At 43.1% G+C, this 19,081-nt stretch overlaps 1 protein-coding gene across 17 annotated transcripts in view; it reads right to left on the minus strand.

The window, feature by feature from the left end:
- The window catches only part of TRDN (triadin), a 313,306-nt gene that overhangs the window by 228,912 nt on the left and 65,313 nt on the right, over positions 1–19,081 (minus strand). For all 17 annotated transcript variants that reach the window (XM_089777236.1, XM_089777234.1, XM_075924089.2 and 14 more), the window contains exons 3-5: positions 9,932–10,069; positions 7,357–7,386; positions 4,922–4,951 (exon numbers count right to left, since the gene is read on the minus strand). In XM_089777236.1, the coding sequence (XP_089633362.1) occupies positions 4,922–4,951; positions 7,357–7,386; positions 9,932–10,069 (198 nt within the window). The remainder of the gene's footprint in view (positions 1–4,921; positions 4,952–7,356; positions 7,387–9,931; positions 10,070–19,081) is intronic.

Here is a 19,081-nt window from a genome sequence, read left to right on the forward strand (position 1 = left end):
CCTCCATTGGTATGGGGCCAGAGAGAGAGGCTTTGTGCTAATCGACACCTTAAGTGAATCTTCAGATGGCCACTGAAACCAGAATTAAGTCTACTTTCTGCTGCAGAACAGGTCCTAGGATGGATTAGGACCTGGCCTCAGAAATTGTAAGTAATCTCTTAGCATTAGTGGAGCTCCACCCAACCTATTAATAATAAAAATATCAGTGCAGACTGACCAGTAGTCTCCCTATCACCTGCCCCGTGAGTGTTTTGATTATGGGGTGATATCAGTGGTGCAAATGGGTCAGTTCAGACTGTCATACCACAGGTAATATTAACTGGTATGGTGTGCCAGAAAGACTCCCTGTCTGCCATGCCCAGCCCCTCCACTAGCTGACACAATTCTGTTTACAGGGCTGAGGGCTGGGAGGCAGGGCTGGGAGTGCTGAGGCAGCCAGAGAACCTGTCAGAATTCTACTCTTTTCCCCACTGCCCCTCCCATTGGTGACAGGAGCAGAAATGCCAGCCCTGCACCTCCCCACCCACCCCAGCCCAGTACTCAGGCACATGGCAGCTCTGTAGAAAGGGAAGGGCTGGTGTGGTGAAATTAGCAGAACTGCTCCTCCAGTTCCCCTTACCCCAGATATTATGGGATGAGGTGTGGGGAAAGAGAAGGGGGTCCCAACCTGGGCACTGGGTGGAGTCACATGCCTCCCCTTAGCTTATGTGCCCTATATTCCTGTACTGGTAAGAAATTTTGAATGCTGCACAGTAAATCAGCTCCCAGGGTGTCTACACTGGCAAGGCAGTAAGTGCGCACTAACTCTGCACTTGCTGCACTCTAGATAAATTACCTTGACAAGAACATAAAGCTTGCTATGCTCCAGATACAGTGCGGGGCAGGGGAGGGGACAGTGTCCACACTTGAACTGCCTTCAGAAATGGCCCATAATCCCTCAAGTCCTCTCTGTTCCTTGTTTGGAATTCCTCCTCTGTCTGCCCTGCAGGTATGCACATCTCCCCTTTCAGAGCTCCCTCTCTGACAGCCTGCATGCTGTGCTGATTTGCTCCAGGACACAGATAAAATGCTTGTGCTGTTGAACACAGAGGCAGATGTGTGTGTATTTGTGTGTGTGTGAAAGAGAGAGAGAGAGGGAGAGAGAGCACCAGGGAGGAAGATGGGGCAGGGGGGAGGGGGATGGAGGAGGAAGAGGGATGAGTTGTTGGGATTTCCCCCTTCTCCTGCCTCAGCAGGGACTGTTTCTTACTAGTATCTGAATTTAGAAGATAACATGTTGACACCCCTCGAAAGCATAGTGCCCCTCCCACTCCCCATACACATTCCCTGTCATCCTTTCTCCCCTTCCCTTGACTTCTGTTGAAAAGCAGCTGTCAATTAGCAGGATGACCATGGAGCAATGGGATTGGGACACCTGAATCATGCGATGCTGACTGCCCCATGTGGCATTGCAAACCCTTCCTAAAGCACCCTGTGGCCACAATGCACTGCTCTCTGTGGCACTGCAAAAGCTGAAAATGTGGACATGCTGCACCTTCATAAGGACCACGGTGTGGACACACAGAGGTTTCCCTGCAGTGCTCTGTGAGCCACGCTGTAACTACCAGCATGTTGCGTATGCCAGTGTAGACATGGCCTTACATAATTAATCAGCGTATGGAAATCTGGCAGGATCCTTATTTTGGGGAAGCTACTCTGGGCTGGTCTTCACTATGAGCTTAGATCTACATTTTCAGCATTAGGTTGCTGAATTTGAGTGTTCCATTGCCAATGCTCTGGCAAGCACTTTGAACTCCAGTGCCCTTCAGCCAGGTGAGGAGGAAAAGCCCCTGGGAACTTTTGAATGTTCATTTTTCACTGAAGAAGCATGGAGAGCTCACCAGCACCAGCTCTGAGCCCACATACCCAGGTTCACAAAAGCCTCCAGCACAGAGTGTTTACGGACAGTGGATTTGATTGCTGGGGGGGGGGGGGGAAGAGTGTGTGTAATCAGAGCTCTGAACCAGTGAAAGAAATACTGCTATCTATGCCAAAATCACACAGGGCATGACAGATGCCTTATGAAAATACGACAGGACAAGGCTGTTTCTGAGCCATAGACATGGGAGGGTGAAGACATTCACCCATTACTGTTCAACAATGTTTTCATCCCATGAGGCATTGAGACCGTAACCCAGAATTCCAAACTATTTCAGGGACTGTGAGATAGCTACCCACAGTGCATCACTTCTTGAGTTGATGTAACCCCTGGCAGTGAGAATGTGCCCAGTCAACCACAGACAACTTGTAGAGACATGCAAAATTGGATTTGTTAAATCAAATGCTGAAAGTTGAATTAAATAAAATTAACCTAATATTGTAGTGTAGACATGCTCTCAATTGGAAAGTCAGAGTAAACACACCACTATTATTAGATGCATGTACCTCATTCTTGGGGCTTGATGCACAGAATAGAGTCAACATTTATACTGTGCATTCTGGATTACTCAAATTTGGGAAGTAATAAAAGAGACTGCTAGCCACTCTCCTCCCCCATGCCTGAAATCAACAGAAGGAGGAGAAGAAGACCTGCTGCAAAAAATACAAGACCTCAGACTTCCTCAGTGAAAATTTTGAGCAGCAGGAAGCACCTGTGATTCTTGTGGCAAGGACAAGACATATCTGCTTAACTCCAGTTTGTCAGGCTTGCTTCATTTCAGCTATGGCAGAATGGACCCCGAGAAGCAAAGAGATCAGATTCACAAAATCCCCTTCCTTTTTAAACAGCAATAAGCTCTGCTATTCTGTGGCAGACTAGGTGGGTAGGAGGACTTTTGCTCTTTCTGCTGTGTCAAGAGCACAAATTAAAAAAGCTCAGTGTCATCATTTGGACCATGACACTCTACACTGGAGAGAAGCTAAAGGCTCTGAAACCCCAAGTGCTACAGGTTGAATCTCTCTAGGCCAGTATCCTGGGCATCTAACTGGTGCCAAACCAGAGAGTTTGCTGGACCATGGGAGGTCAATATTGTCTATCAGCATTACCAACATTTCCACTGCTTACTGGGCTCTTAGAAAACTTTTAAAGGTAAATTAGAGCTAAATAACAGCACAGAACACTGACAGCCAGGACTGGTGGCTGTAAACAAACTTTATGGGATATGTTATTGCTATGTTGATCAGAATAAAAAGCAAGATGGAAATGTCAAAAGAACATTAATAACAGACATTGATGGTAACAAAAACAAATAAAAACAAATTTGGGAAGTAGATTTTTGTATTTTGGGCATTCACTCAGTTCTGAAGATTTTGTTTAAACACATTGCTCCTTGCACAAAGATTTACAAAATACTGTATAAGTGAGAAGAAGCTTAGGGAGAAACAGAAAAGTTTACAGAGCTGGGTAGCAATAACTCATACACTGAAAAATAAACATTTCTATATGGAGATATGAAAAACAAGTCAGCTGATGTTTGAAAACACTAAAGATGAAAATAAGCATATATTCTAGAGATGAGTGAATAAAATAATTAATTTCCCAAATCACAATAATCAGGCATGTAAGAAAATTCAATAGAGGGCCATGTTTTTCAGGTTGCATTTATGCTATTAAAATATTTGCTTTTCCAGTCTCTTTGTAGCTTGAGGAACAAATGTGGGTTTAAAAATATATTTTTTATTTTCTGATCTATGTATGGAACATGATGATCATCCAAAGGATACTTGCCCATAACTCAGTATTCTTCATGGTGAGTTACTGGATAACTTTTTTAAGAAGTGATTATATGACATAAAAACCTATGGTCTTAATCTCCAAAGTCTATACTAGAAAAGTTATACCACGATAAATAAATTGGTCAGCACACTGTGAATTTTTACCAGTATGAGCTCTAATGTGGATGAATTTATATTGACATAAAGATGCCTTAAACTAGTACAGATTGTTATGCTTCCTGAACTGCAATAAGCTATACTCATACAGCACTTTGATCACTTATAAATGATTCCACAATGCAGGAAGGGATTTCCACTTTAAATAGTATAGTTAAAGCAACACATTTGTTTTTTTTTAATGTGGATAAGGTCTTAGAAGAGGGAACAACAAAAGAATATAACTATTAGTTATGTTATGTGGAAATGCTGAGAAAAAAAAATATGCAAAAATGTCCACTTTCAAATCTTGATGCAAAAAGTAGCTGATCACAATCAAATGACATAATTATTTCACTCACCTACTCATATTTGTATATTGTACTTGTGGCTCTTGATCTTGCAATTCATAAAGTGTGTGTGTAGGGCAGGGGGGTGGGGACACAGACTGCACTTAGACAGCACATCGTTCTGTCCCATCCTTCTGTCCCATCCTCCCCAAAAAAGTATTATTTCATTAACTCATTTGAATGTGGAGAATTCCGACCAAGCTGGTTACCAAGGAGTTTTTTTCAGCAGTATAATTGGGCTAGCTTTTCCCAATTTGCAGCAGAAATTTCTGATTTTTTTTTGCTTCACTGCTATGACGAAGCAACATGACTAAGGCACAGGGAGGGTGGAAATCCCTGCATAGACTATATAGTAGTTCTATTCTGTAATTTTCTAGGTAAAATGTGATTTAATTTTTAGAAAGACAGAGTTAATGTGACTTGTGATTGCATAAGAACAATAGGCTCAAGCCCTATATGATATCACTTCCATTTATGGATCTGTTTAGGTGTATATGTAGCCTCCATCACTGCAGTATATCTGAGTGCTACTGTGTGTTTCAGAAATCCCATGTTTTATCTGTGTCAACATATGTTATACCAATAAAAGCCTACTAAATAATATTCAGACAGTGTCCAGCATCTTCTGCCATGTCAACACTTTACTTGCATAGATATTTCTAACATCTTTATTATTAAGCTCATTTTTTAATTAAAATAAAATTGCTTTGAAATTCACTCACCTTTTTTTTTGGTCACAGGGTGAATTTCAGCTAAAACAAAGGAAGAATGTTAAGTTAAAAACCAAAGTCTGACCAAGTTTGAACTGTGAGAAATAAAATAAGCCCTGATTTAAGACCAACTGATTTCAATGGCCTTTGAAGCATGTCCTGAATTCCGAAGGTTGAGAATAACTTCCATATTTTAAAATATGAATGTGTACATATCACTAATTTATATATTTAAGCAATTAACTTAAAATTAGTCTTATGTAAAATATTAGTCTATTCTACAATTCCAAAATGCTGTAGAGTAATAGCATTGCTACTAGCAATATTTACTACTGCCATAAACACTGGTGTAAAACTTCTGCAACTTTAATTTGGACACATCTAATGTTACTTCTGATTTTGGGACATTTTCTTCCCCAACCCAATGATTCAAAAGATTGTCAGTCTCATTTCACTTCCCTCCTAATTATTCTCATATAAACCCACTGTAACATGGTATTTAGTCTGCAGAGGCATATAAGATGTGATAAATAAAAAGTTCCTATTATAACAAAAAATGTAATAAAAGAAACACATAAAAAACTAAACATGCAGCTGTCAAATAAAATGATTTGTCCTTAAATGTTTTACTAACCATGAAACATTAATCAACATGATCAACTATAATAACCATTGATTCAGGAAAAAAAAAGAAAGCTAAAACATATTAAGTCTGTTAGAAATTATTAGATTTTTGAAGAGTTTTTAGACTTTTGAATAGCAATTTTAGCAAGCAATGAGTACACATTGTTAAATGCTGTAAAGCTCTTTATAGAATATTTTTTCACTATGTCCCCAGAGGTTTACAATTATATTTTTCTGCACAATATAAAATGCTCAGTCTTTCCCAGTGAATAAAGATAAATATCAGTGATAATGCTGAGGGTGAAGAAATTAATTTTGGTAAAGCCCACACTATGATAAGCATTCTTATCCTTTCTAGTGACTACTGACACCAATATTAGTCTTGTTACATGAACCACCTTCATTGTCATTATTTGTATCCTTATTATCTTTGTCTGCAATTTGCATCCCCGGCAAGGTTATCTTTGCTTTCTTCAGATTCATAATTATCATTATTAGTCTTCCTTTCTTCTTCTTCTTCCCTTATCATTACTGTGATGTCCTTACCATTCCCTTGGACATTTTCTCAATAAATAACTGTATTGTGAGATCAACTAACTTTTAGTGTGTTTGCAATTATGGTACTTCCAAGAAAGTGGGAATTTTGAGTAGACTGTTAGTGCACAAAAATACACAGGCTGATAGACTTCAGAATTAAAGAATAATCAAGGAGCCCACTGAGGAGATATGTGAGCCATTAGTGAGTATCTTTAAAAATTCACGGAAAACAGCAGAGATTCCAGAGGACAGATAGAAGGAAAACATAGTGTCCATCTACTAAAAAAGGGAAATAAGGATAACCCAGGGAACTATAGTTGTCATCTTAATTTCAATATCCAGAAAGATAATGGAGCAAATAACCAAGTAATGAATTTGCAAACACCTAGAAGATAGTGTGATAAGTAACAATGAATGTGAATTTGTTAAAAAAGAAATAATGTCAAACAAACCTCATAGCTTTCTTTGACAGGCTTTGTGGGGAGGAGGGGGGATATATATATAGTATGTCTTGTCTTTAGGAAGGCATTTGATACTGTATCACATAACCGTCTCATTAACAAACTAGGGACATATAGCCTAGATGGAGCTACTATTAGATGGGTGCATAACTAGCTGTCAAACTGTTCCCAGAGAATAGTTACCAGTGGTTCATACTCAAGCTGGAAGGGCATAACAAGTGGGTTACTGCAGGGTTTGGTTCTGGATCTGGTTCTGTTTAATATCTTTATAAGTGATTTAGATAATGGCATCGACAGTACACTTATAAAGTTTGTGGATAATACCAAGCTGGGAGGGGTTTCAAGAGTTTTGCACAATGATTAAAATTCAGAATGATCTGGAGAAATATAGCGGTTTGAACTAAACAAGATGAAAAATGGTCTGAACTAAACAAGATGAAATTCAATAAGGACAAATGCAAAAGTATTCCACTTAAGAAGGAACAATCAGTTACACACATATAAAATGGAAAAAGATTCCTAAGGCAGGACTACTGCACAAGGGAGCCATTTTGGGAGAGGAGGAGGAGCAGCAGCCGTGCATACCAGGATGTGGCTTAACTCCATTCATCTGAAGAAGTGGTTTGTGCCCACGAAAGCTCACTTCAAACTTTATTATAATTGGACATTCCTAACAATTCCAATTTACATGCAGCATACACAGTTAGTAGAAGGACAAGCAATTAGTGGCAAAACCAGTAGTATAAACAAAGTAGATAACTGAAAATAATAATAATTAAATTGAATACATCAAATCCTGCATTATTTATAACAATCAAAACCAACCTTTTTTCTTCAGTGGAGGTTCCACTTCACCTAAACCAAGATGGGAAAAACATAACAATCAGATAACTGGTAGAATTGCCATATTTTTTTCATCCTAGTTTATTTTTATTTTTAAATGCATTCAAAAATTTATGCTTAACATGTTGAGTAACAGGAATTCTATTCTGAGATTTCAGACTTACACCTCCCACTTCTGATTCCACATGGACTTTTTAAGAGAAAGAGCAGATGTCTTAAATGTACTATAGGCACCAAAAAGTTTCAGAAATGATAGTTAAAGATGTGACCAGATACTGACATGTGGGTGGGGTTTGTTTAGTTATAAACCTGAGTCCAAAATTTTAACAAAGGGCACAGTATTATATTTTCATTGACCAACAAGAAAATATTCCAAATGAACAAACACTTCTTGCAAAGTTCAGAAGAAAAGAACCCTAATAATGCTCTCAGTGATGTCAGTGGCAAAAGTCCCATCAGTGAGAGCAGGAAAAGCTGAATGCCAAAATCTGATACTGTGCCTTCACTTGTGACATGGCTTCTAGCATTGCAAAGAAGAGTTTAGTGCAGCCTCAACTTCTGCCCGAAAAAGTGCTACGGATAGAGGTTTCCAAATCTGAGCTGATCCATATCCTAGATTTTTAGGGCCTAATACTATGAGGTGCTGAGTCCCTCCTGTGATACTTGAGCGGTGCTGAATGTGTTCGGGTACGTCTAGACTACATGCCTCTGTCGCCAGAGGCATGTAGATTAGGCTACCCGACAGAGTAAAATGAAGCGGCGATTTAAATAATCGCCGCTTCATTTAAATTTACATGGCTGCCGCTTTGAGCCGACAAACAGCTAATCAGCTGTTTGTCGGCTCAGCGCGATAGTCTGGACGCTCCCCTGCCGACATCAAAGGGAGCTGTCGACAACCCAGGTATGCCTCATCCCAGGAGGCATACCTGGGTTGTCGACAGCTCCCTTTGATGTCGGCAGGGGAGCGTCCAGACTATCGCGCTGAGCCGACAAACAGCTGATCAGCTGTTTGTCGGCTCAAAGCGGCAGCCATGTAAATTTAAATGAAGCGGCGATTATTTAAATCGCCGCTTCATTTTACTCTGTCGGGTAGCCTAATCTACATGCCTCTGGCGACAGAGGCATGTAGTCTAGACGTACCCTTTGTTGCGTGGTTCCTGACCATCAGCACAATTTAAAAATGTAGAGAAGGAAACCACTTTCTACTTCCTTTTTATTTCCCAACAGTATGGAGAGCTGGTCTTATGGTGGTTGGAAATCATATCTTAGAATTGGGTCATATCACCATATATAAGAGTATATCTGTTAGTGTTTGTTCACAATACTAATATGAAAACCCATGGAGACATCCTGCAGTTGCAGAAATTAGGTGATACTTGTAGTTGATGAAGATATGGGTGAAAGATTGTTTAAGTTCCTGTTGGGTTTTAACCATTTGTGTTATGATGAAATTCTACGCAGAGCAATATGAATATGGTACGGTACTACTATGATAGTCATGCCTAACTCCATATATGCATGCAGGATGATAAACATAACATTAAGTGCTTGTGCATCTATTACCACACCACATACTATTGAACTGATTATCTGTTAACAAAAAGATGATTCTTTCAAAAGCTGTTAAAAATAAAGACTAACTGTTAGTTATTTGGTTTAATGTATCTGACAGCTCCATCAGGTGATGCATATTAGTCGCAGTTCCAAGACCATACATTTTAGTTATTGATGTTTGCTATCCAAAATTGATGTTTGTTATCCAACTTTCTCTTTAGTTCCTTTAGTACTTTTCCAGCAATACTGACCCCTACTGTTCAAATATCACGTAGAAGTGCTGTCTTAGATTTCTTATATTTTGCCTATGTAGAGATGTTTCCAGGAACTCAGCAAGAAGAATCAAACCTGTACCTTTGGGGCTAAAGCTGTGTGCCTCTACAGAATGAGCTAAAAACCAATGTGTGGTTAGCTAAGCTTGTAGAGCAGACATCACTCTTCCTTGTCAGTGGTCCCAGTGTATACTGATGAGCCCCTATACATAGAGCCAATGTACAGCAGTTGTCAGAAGTGGCAATTGAACCTGCAAACTTAGGGGGCTAAAGTCATGGCCTCCTGACTAAAACCCAGCTCTCAGATAAAGCTGTAGAGCAAACTTCACTATTCTTTGTAAGTAGTCTCAGTGCCTCTAGATTACATCTGTATATTTAATTCCTTCATTTTTCTAAATCCTTCCATTTTTACAGGATAGAGAGAAACTGTTGAATATCTGTTTTTATTCTCAAATACTTCATCTCAGCATAAATTAGCACTCTGCTTTAAGACACACCACTAGGAACATTTAATTCTGACATGTTTTCTGTAATTGCCTATGAAATGAAAGATGAAAGGTAACAAAGACATCAGTTTCTGAGTCTAGTAGCCAGCTGATTCATTACTAGCAAGGGTAATCACTTCTATTCACTTTCCTCCTTTGACTGTGAGGTTAAACATTAAGTAAATCCACATAATGCATGTAAAACATGAATTGGCACAGTTATATAAGTCTATGTATAGGAAATACCTTCATCGCTGTCATCATCATCAGTTGAAACGATGTCAGACAGGAAAGAAATAAAGCCATAAAGCCAATCAGTGGATTCTTCCAAGGTCTGATGTATGACTCTCAGCGGGTCTTTGCTGAGCTTGTTAACAGAATTTCCTGAGTGCAGTTCAAAACAGAAAATGGTTGAAAAGATATTTTCTGGGAGTTAAAGTTATCTTGCTTTACTTGTTCACATACAGTACTAACAATGCCAATTTCTTTACCAAAAACAAAGCTTTGGATGATATTTTTTATTGCTCAAGAGCTTAACACATCGATGTCTTTCTTCTGAAGAATTATGTTCTAGATACTTTCAGACCAACACTTGCAATTATTGGACTGGCTCAGGACCAGGAGGATATCTCAACTTTCACACCCCCTTTTGGTGCTTGTGTGGATTAGACTAAATTTACATTTGCCTCTCAGACTGTCTGTTCCAGTGTCACAACCCAACATAGACATTGCTCCAAACTGAACAAGATGTTTGTCTCCTCCATTCCAAGACCATAACCTGACTTTACAGTGTGGAAATCCAGCATTAATTAGCATTTGGCTGCTGAACAGCAATCAGTTGTGTGCTTTGCTTCAACATGCTACTCTGCTGGACTCAAAGTTCCAGGGCTACGTCCACACTGGCTCCCTTTTCCAGAAATGCTTAAAACGGAAAAGTTTTCCATTATAAGTATTTCCGGGAGAAGCGCGTCTACATTGGCAGGATGCTTTTCCGGAAAAGCACTTTTTCAGGAAAAGTGTCCGTGGCCAATCTAGACGCGCTTTTCCGCAAAAAAATCCCGATCATCATTTTCACGATCGGGGCTTTTTTGCGGAAAACACTACTGTGCTGTCTACACTGGCCCTTTTCTGGAACAGTTTTCCGGAAAAGGACTTTTGCCTGAACGGGAGCAGCATAGTTTTTCCGGAAAAGCACTGATGATTTTACAGGGGCCAGTGTAGACAGCTGGCAAGTTATTCCGGAAAAGCGGCTGATTTTCCGGAATAAGTGGCCAGTGTAGACACAGCCCAGTTATCTGCCCTTTTTTCTGCATACATCGCCACAAGGATCCTGCACTACTTTAAATCTGGCCCTGGAAACTGCTGCACTTTGGTGGCAGTGCAGGTTGGTTGCATCATTCTTGTGGAGTGCAGAGAGGACTCAAAGGAGAAAGAATATATATATATATATATATATATATATATATATATATATATGTATATATATATATGTATATATATATATATATATAATCTTTTTGTTGTTGATGTTGGACAATTTTTCCTGGCTTTTTTTTGGTTTTTTGCTCAAAAATTTGCCATCTGGAATCCAGTTCCAGCACCTTTTTTTTTTAAACAAAAAAAGCAGTGTGTGTATACAGGCAGTCCCCGGGTTACGTACAAGATAGGGTATGTCTACACTACCCCCCTAGTTCGAACTAGGGGGGTAATGTATGCATACCGAACTTGCTAATGAAGCCCGGGATTTGAATTTCCCGGGCTTCATTAGCATAAAGCCGTCGCCGCCATTTTTAAAAGCCGGCTAGTGCGAACCCCGTGCCGCGCAGCTACACGTGGCACGGACTAGATAGTCGGCTTTTAAAAATGGCGGCGACGGCTTTATGCTAATGAAGCCCGGGAAATTCAAATCCCGGGCTTCATTAGCAAGTTCGGTATGCAAACATTACCCCCCTAGTTCGAACTAGGGGGGTAGTGTAGACATACCCATAGGGACTATAGGTTTGTTCTTAAGTTGAATTTGTATGTAAGTCGGAACTGGCTCCAGATTCAGCCGCTGCTGAAACTGATCAGCGGCTGACTACAGGAAGCCCTAGGCAGAGTTGCTCTGCCCCGGGCTTCCTGGAATCAGCCGCTGATCAGTTTCAACAGCGGCTGAATCTGGACTCCTGGGACAGAACAGCTGGGGCACTGCCGGGTAGGTCCCCGCAGGACTAACCCGGCAGCACCCCAGCTACTCTACCCCAGGCGTCCTGCAACAAAAGTCTGGTCTGCTGGGGGGGGGGGAGGGAAGCACTAGCTGCGCCCTCTCCCTCCCCCCCCCCCCAGCACAGCAGGGAGACCCGAGCAAAGCTGCATAGGCGGCGGGACTCCGCTGCCCATGCGGCTTTGCTCCTTTGCCCCGGAGCAAAGCCGCACAGGCGGGGGACCCCGCCGCCTGTGCGGCTTTGCTCCGGGGCAAAGGAACAAAGCCTCACGGGCAGCGGGATCCCGCCACCTGTGCAGCTTTGCTCGAGTCTCCCTGCTGTGCTGGGGGGGACTCCCCCCCAGCACAGCAGGGAGACAGGAGCAAAGCCGCAGAGGCGAGGACCCCGCCGCCTGTGCGGCTTTGCTCGGGTCTCCCAGCTGTGCTGGGGAGTCCCCCCCCCAGCACACCAGGGAGACCTGGAGCAGCTTTTCTCGCCCCGGAGGTCACGGTGGCGGGACCGCTGCGCTCTGGGCGGTCCTGACGCCCGCAAGCTCCGGGGCGAGAAAAGCCCCGTTCGTAAGTGCGGATCCGACATAAGTCGGATCCATGTAAGTCGGGGACTGCCTGTATCTATATCTATATCTATCTATCTATAGATAATCGGCATGGGAAAATGGAGGGTCTCTGTCATGTACATACACACATTCACCCTCATTCAGAGCTAGCTCTACCTTAAAGTCCCTTTATGAAGATGTAAAGTACTTCCCTTGGCCTTATGCACTAGTATGAAGGGAATCATAAATGGATAATAAGAATATTTTACATTTTTGCATCCAATTAAACTTTCACCAACTTTCTTTTTCTTTACCCACAGCTGTCCTTTTGATCTTTTCAGCCTCTTATAGCTCATTCTGCCTTCTTAGTCTCCGCAGTAGACCTGCATTATCCTAATATCTATATCAAAGTATTGTTTAAGAAAAAGAAAGAAAGGCATGTTCTATGCAAAAATGTACTTTTTCATTAGAAGTGTAACCATATTTCAGAAATATGGCTCAAGCTATTGTCCTCATTACTTCAAATTATCTGAAGGCTGAAAGATTCCCCATATCTACCTGACATTAGTGGAGACGATATAATATACTTTAACTAAGATAGACAAAGATAAATCATGAACAGGATTTTTATGCCCATTTAAAGTAGATTTGTATAACAGTATCCTACTCCTATTAAGTTCAACAGAAATATTGCAGAAGACCCCAACTGTAAAAAGAGTTGGCACCATATCCTTGGTTACCTCCACGTGCTATGCACTGAATTATAATGATATTATATATAACTATTTTGATAAGTCAAATTACATTAAATACAAATCTGTTTACCACCATTTCTAACTGCAGTGTTTGTTTTGCAAGCAAAAGCTAACTAGCAATCAGAAGCAGACTCACATGAAAATTTCAGTTATAAACATAGGCAAAGTGCAGGTTTTAAGCAAACTTGTTGCAGGCAACAATATATATACTTTATAAGTGTAATTGATAAAATATATAATGAAAATAACTATTTGCTGCATACATAAGATTCCCTATTATAGTTATCTTATTAATAATGAATTAATCTAAAATCCCTCTTCACCACATAGAAGACCAGAACAACTTTCTATATATCTGAGTTTGTCTGTGAACAATGTGTAAAAAGGTTTGGGGTTTGACAAGTATTTAGATTAAATATACTTGGAGATATGGTTATGTTCCATTAAATTGTATCACTCACATTATTCTATAAATAAATTCAACACATCACATTGATATGGTATCCTATCGAAGTGTGCAACATTTTTTCACAGTTTTCTTATATCGTTTTTTATCCTGGGCAATATAAAAGCATTAAGAGAGAATTTCAGAAAGCTATACAAAAGGATTAAAATTTAGGGGTTCAGGGTATGTCTACACTACAAAGTTAGTTCGAACTAACGGACGTTAGTTCGAACTAACTTTAATAGGCGCTACACTAGCGCTCCGCTAGTTCGAATTTGAATCGAACTAGCGGAGCGCTTAGTTCGAACTAGGTAAACCTCATTTTACGAGGATTAAGCCTAGTTCGAACTAGCTAGTTCGAATTAAGGGGTGTGTAGCCCCTTAATTCGAACTAGTGGGAGGCTAGCCCTCCCCAGGTTTCCCTGGTGGCCACTCTGGCCAACACCAGGGAAACTCTATGCCCCCCTCTCGGCCCCGGACCCCTTAAAGGGGCACGGGCTGACTACGGTGCCCGTGCCAGGTGCAAGCCTGCCAGCACCCAGCCAGCAGACCCTGCACCTGGCACAGCACAGAGCCACCCACCCGATGTCCCCCAGCCCACCCCCTCTTCCCAGGACCAGGATGGCGGCTCCCGGGAGCTTGTCCTGGACCGCAAGAGGCGGGCACCTTCCTGGGCTAGTGCGGACATCGTGGACCTTGTCCACGATCTCCGCACTAGGCACAGGAAAGTGGCCGGCTAGGGCAGGAGAGCTGCCAGCCTGGCCACCCAGGAGCAGGCGTGCATGAAAATCAAGGGGGTCCACTGAGACCCCCGACCCTGAGCCCTGAGCTTACAATGGCCGTCCTGGGTCAGACCAAAGGTCCATCTAGCCCAGTAGCCTGTCTGCTGACAGCGGCCAACCCTAGGGACCCTGGAGGGGATGGACCAAAGACAGTGACCAAGCCATTTGTCTCGTGCCATCCCTCTCCAGCCTTCCACAAACTTTGGGCAGGGACACCACTCCTACCCCCTGGCTAAGACCACTCCATGGACCCAACCTCCATGACTTGATCTGACTTCCCTTTAAACTCTGTTCTAGTTGTAGCCTTCACAGCCTCCTGCAGCAAGGAGTTCCGCAGGTTAACTATTTGCGTTGTGAAGAAGAACAACTTTATCTTACTAGTTTCAAGCCTGCTACCCATTCCTTTCCTTTGGTGTCCTCTAGTCCTTCTTTATGGGAACTCAGGAAGAACTTTTCTGAATGCACCGTCTCCACCCAACCCCTGCTTTTAGAGACCTCTATCCTGTCCCCCCTCCGTCTCCTCTTTTCTAAGCTGAACAGTCCCAGTCTCTGTAGCCTTTCTTCATCTGGGACCTGTTCCCAACCCCTGATCATGTTAGTTGCCCTCCCTTCTCCCAGCCTTTCTCTTCCCCTCTCCCACCTCCTTTTCCCCGTCTCCCCCCAGTTTTGTTCAATAAAGACAGAGTCAATGTTGGAAGAAACGTTATCTTTATTTTGTACATCAATAAGAAGGGGGGCTAGGGAAGGGTAAGTGGAAGGAGGTGAGGGAGGAATGGGGTACAAGCCCCCGATGGGGAGGACTGGGCTGGCTCTGCGGGCTTCTGGGGGTGGAAGCTCTCCTGCAGCCCCCCCAATTATCCCCTCTCCCCAGATGGCAGCCTGCGGCAAGTGCAGCCGGGCTGATGGCCGAGTGGTGTGATGTGCCCAGTGTGGGTACTCCGGGCACTCCAAGCCAGAACTTCTTTGCAAGCGGGGCACCCCTTAGAACTGTGTGTCCGGGGTGGGGGTCGGGACCCTTTAAGCGCAGCCCTCGGCTAGCCTGAGACAGCATCTCCATGCTCTAAGTCCTCCTCTTATGCCCTGCCGGCACTGCTTCCGGCCATCCTTAAGCCCTGTTCAGAGTCCACTCAATGTGGACTTGCTAGTTCGAATTAGCAAAACGCTAATTCGAACTAGTTTTTAGTTCTAGACGCGTTAGTTCGAATTAGCTTAGTTCGAATTAATTAATTCGAACTAAGTTAGTTCGAACTAGCGCTGTAGTGTAGACGTACCCATACAGTACAATAAAGTATGTACTTTGTTTACAAAAATTGCTTGCATTTGCCCCCTCCATCAAGGTCGAGAATTTTTTCAAATGAATCAGTCTTCTCAATAGTTTAATACTTATACTAAATAACCAAAACTCAAACACTCACCTGCCTCCAAATAAAGTAAATGGGGACTTATTGTAATTGACATTGAAACTACTTTGTACCGGTCTTATAGTATAAGAGATTTTAAGTGAGTAAACAATTTTCATTTCCAGAGTGGTGTAAGGAGATCGTTGGAGCATAATTGAGAATCTGGGTATAAACTGGTCTTTAATTAACCACCTTGTCACAGAAAACCTTTGTATAATGCTGTGAAAATATACTAAAAATATTATGTAACTACAGGCAAAAAAGTTCCATTCGCATCTCCACTATGAAGCACAAGTTTCAAATCCTCCTTACCTTAAGTATGCAAAAAAAAAAAAAAAAAAAAAAAAATATCCAATAGCATTTACAAAGCTGACTGTTTGGTGACATTTTCAAAAAGTGATATTTTGTTTGTGTGTGTGTTTGGAGGAGGGGAGAGAGCAACTACAAGTTTCTCTAATATTCCCTGTAATATAATGTTCTTTACACAACTGTTCCAACTAGCCTCCTAAATGTCTTTTTGTCATGCTCTGTGTAATATATAAAAAAACAGTTTTAGCTGTAATTATGTATCTTAATATGCTTAAAATACCATGCCAGATATACAGGAAGTCTAAAGAAATCACTGATCAAATTGCTCTCAGCTTTCCCCAGAACTTGGCCAATATCAGGTTGGAGTTTTCCTATTAAAATAAAATGAGGTAAGGAAAGGAAAAGCAATTCAGAGTGAATTAAACAGAGATGGAGATGCTGCTTGCTTTAAGAGCATGCAAGAATTATGTCTGTTTCAAGTGGATTAGTGTGTTCCTTGTGTTTTTGTGACTGACAAAAAGCAAGTTCTCAAAACAGTTTAAGTTTGTTATTTTGGTATTATTTAGAACAATTTCTTTTTTTGGTCTACCAAGAAAGATTAGGTGGATAGTTTCTTAGAAAACATCTAAAACCAAACACCGAAAATGGAATGACTAATAACTAAGGGTACGTCTAGACTGCAAGCTTCTTTCAAAAGAAGCTTTTTCAGAAGAGATCTTCCAAAAAATCTTCTTTCAAAAGGAGTATCCACACCTCAAAAGCGCATCGAAAAAGCAATCTGCTTTTTTGAAAGAGAGCATCCACATTCATTGGACGTTCTCTCACATAAAAGGCCACCCGGAACCCCTTCAGCCAGGGCATTAGGTCAGCAGTTACTTCCAGGTGCTGTTGACTAAGGCTATCTGAGATGTGTGCTTAAAGGGACCCCCCTGGACAGCTGTTTCTCAAGTTCTGCTGCAGGCTTGCCTACCTCTCTGAGGCTATGTCTAGACTGCAAGCCTCTTTCGAAAGAGCCTCTTTCGAAAGAGAGCGTCTAGACTGCACGCGGAATTTCGAAAAAGCAAGCCGCTTTTTCGAAAGAAAGCACCCAGTGAGTCTGGATGCTCTCTTTCTAAAAAGCCTGTTTGCTTTCAAGAACGCCTTCTTTCGAAAGAGCACTTTCGAAAGAAGGCGTTCTTCCTCGTGGAATTAGGTTTACCACCGTCGAAAGAAAAGCCGCATTCTTTCGATTTAATTTCGAAAGAACGCGGATGCAGTCTAGACGCAGGTGAAGTTTTTTCGAAAAAACCCCTGAGTCTGGACACAGCCTGAGGGACAGAAAAGCTTTTGCAGTGCGTGCTCTGGTTGCCCAACTTTCTTGGACGCCACAACATTTTTTTATTTTTTGGCTATGGAGCCAGAGCTGCCCCTGGGCATGCGATGGCACCACACTGTCATGCTGCAGGTTATGCAGCAGTTTCAGCAGACCATCTTGATAGTCCTGCCCCATCTCGACTCCCCACTCATCTGTGAGTCCCTCTGCCTGCATGAGGGAGCAATGACCTTGCCCCTGGACCCCAGGGTCGAGAAGTGAATTTGGAGGCTGGACACTAATTCTGAATGGTGGGACCACCTGGTGATGGAACGGTGGAATGACCAGCAGTGGCTCTACAACTTCCACATGCAGAAGGCCACCTTCTTGGAGCTGTGTGCCTGGCTCGCCCCTGCCCTCCAGAGATGCGACACCCACCTGCGGGCTGCCATCCCCCTGGAGAAGCGGGTCGCAATTGCCGTATGGAAGCTCGCCACCCCCTGGTGAGTGGGCTACCAGTTCTGTGTGGGGAAGTCTACCGTTGGGGTCCTCCTCATGGAGGTAAGGCACTCTCAGGCTGCAGTCCCTGCATGGGGGGGGGGGGGAGTCCTGGAAAAGAGGGACCCTTGGGAGAGGAGTGGAGGGTGAAAATGGGGTGGCGGGAAGGCTCATTCTGGGGGGGGGGGGAGTTGTGCTGTCCTTCTCTCACACAGGCCTGCTACTGGGGGGCCGGCCTCATTGGGGGTAGCTTCTGGGTGTTTGCGGAGGAGGGAGATGGGCACTCCCTCTCATTCTCTGTTTTGTGTGTTTATATGTCTCCTTCTGCATGTAGAAAGAGCCATCAGCTCCATCCTGCTGTGCAGGGTCATCCGCCTTGGAAACCTGGATCCCATCGTGGCCGGATTTGCTGCCCTTGGCTTTCCAAACTGCGGTGGAGCAATCAATGGGACCCACATCCCAATCCGCGCACCACAGCGTCGAGCCACCCAGTACATAAACAAGAAGGGCTATTTTTCTACGGTGCTGCAGGCCCCGGTTGACTACCGGGGACAGTTTTCAGATGTTTTTGCCTGGTGAGTGGTCCGGGCACATGATGCATATTTAGGAATTCTAGCCTGTACCACAGGCTGGAGGCTGGAACATTCTTCCCCCAATGGGACGTTTGCATGGGGGAGGTACAGATGCCACTCTGTATCGTTGGTGATGGAGCCTGCCCACTTGTGCCATGGCTCATAAAGCTCTACACTGGCCACTTGGACCACACCAGGAAACAATTCAACACACACCTGACCTGGGCCCGGATGCAGGTGGAATATGTCTTCGGGCACCTCAAGACCAGGTTCAGGTCTTGACGTGAGGGAGCACAACATCGTCGAGATGGTCTCTGCATGTTGCATGCTCCACAACATAGTGGAGAGCAAAGGGGAGGCCTTCCTCCCGGGGGCGGGAGGACAGAGGCTGGTTGCAAGAGAAGGATCTTTGAACAGCTGCAGACAGCTGCCATCTGCCAGGCCCATCAGGCCATGGTATACATCTGAGAGGCCCTGAGGGAGAGGTTCTCTGAAGGAGCCCAATAACTCTCCACAGGGCCTCCCCAATGGGGACTTGTGCCTTGCCCCCCTTATACCTTTCCCACCACAACCCCTCCTGTCCCTCTTCCCTGTGCAATAAAGAC

Source organism: Pelodiscus sinensis, chromosome 3, assembly GCF_052426305.1.
Source record: "Pelodiscus sinensis isolate ZL-2025 chromosome 3, ASM5242630v1, whole genome shotgun sequence".
Taxonomy (NCBI): Eukaryota; Metazoa; Chordata; order Testudines; family Trionychidae; genus Pelodiscus; species Pelodiscus sinensis.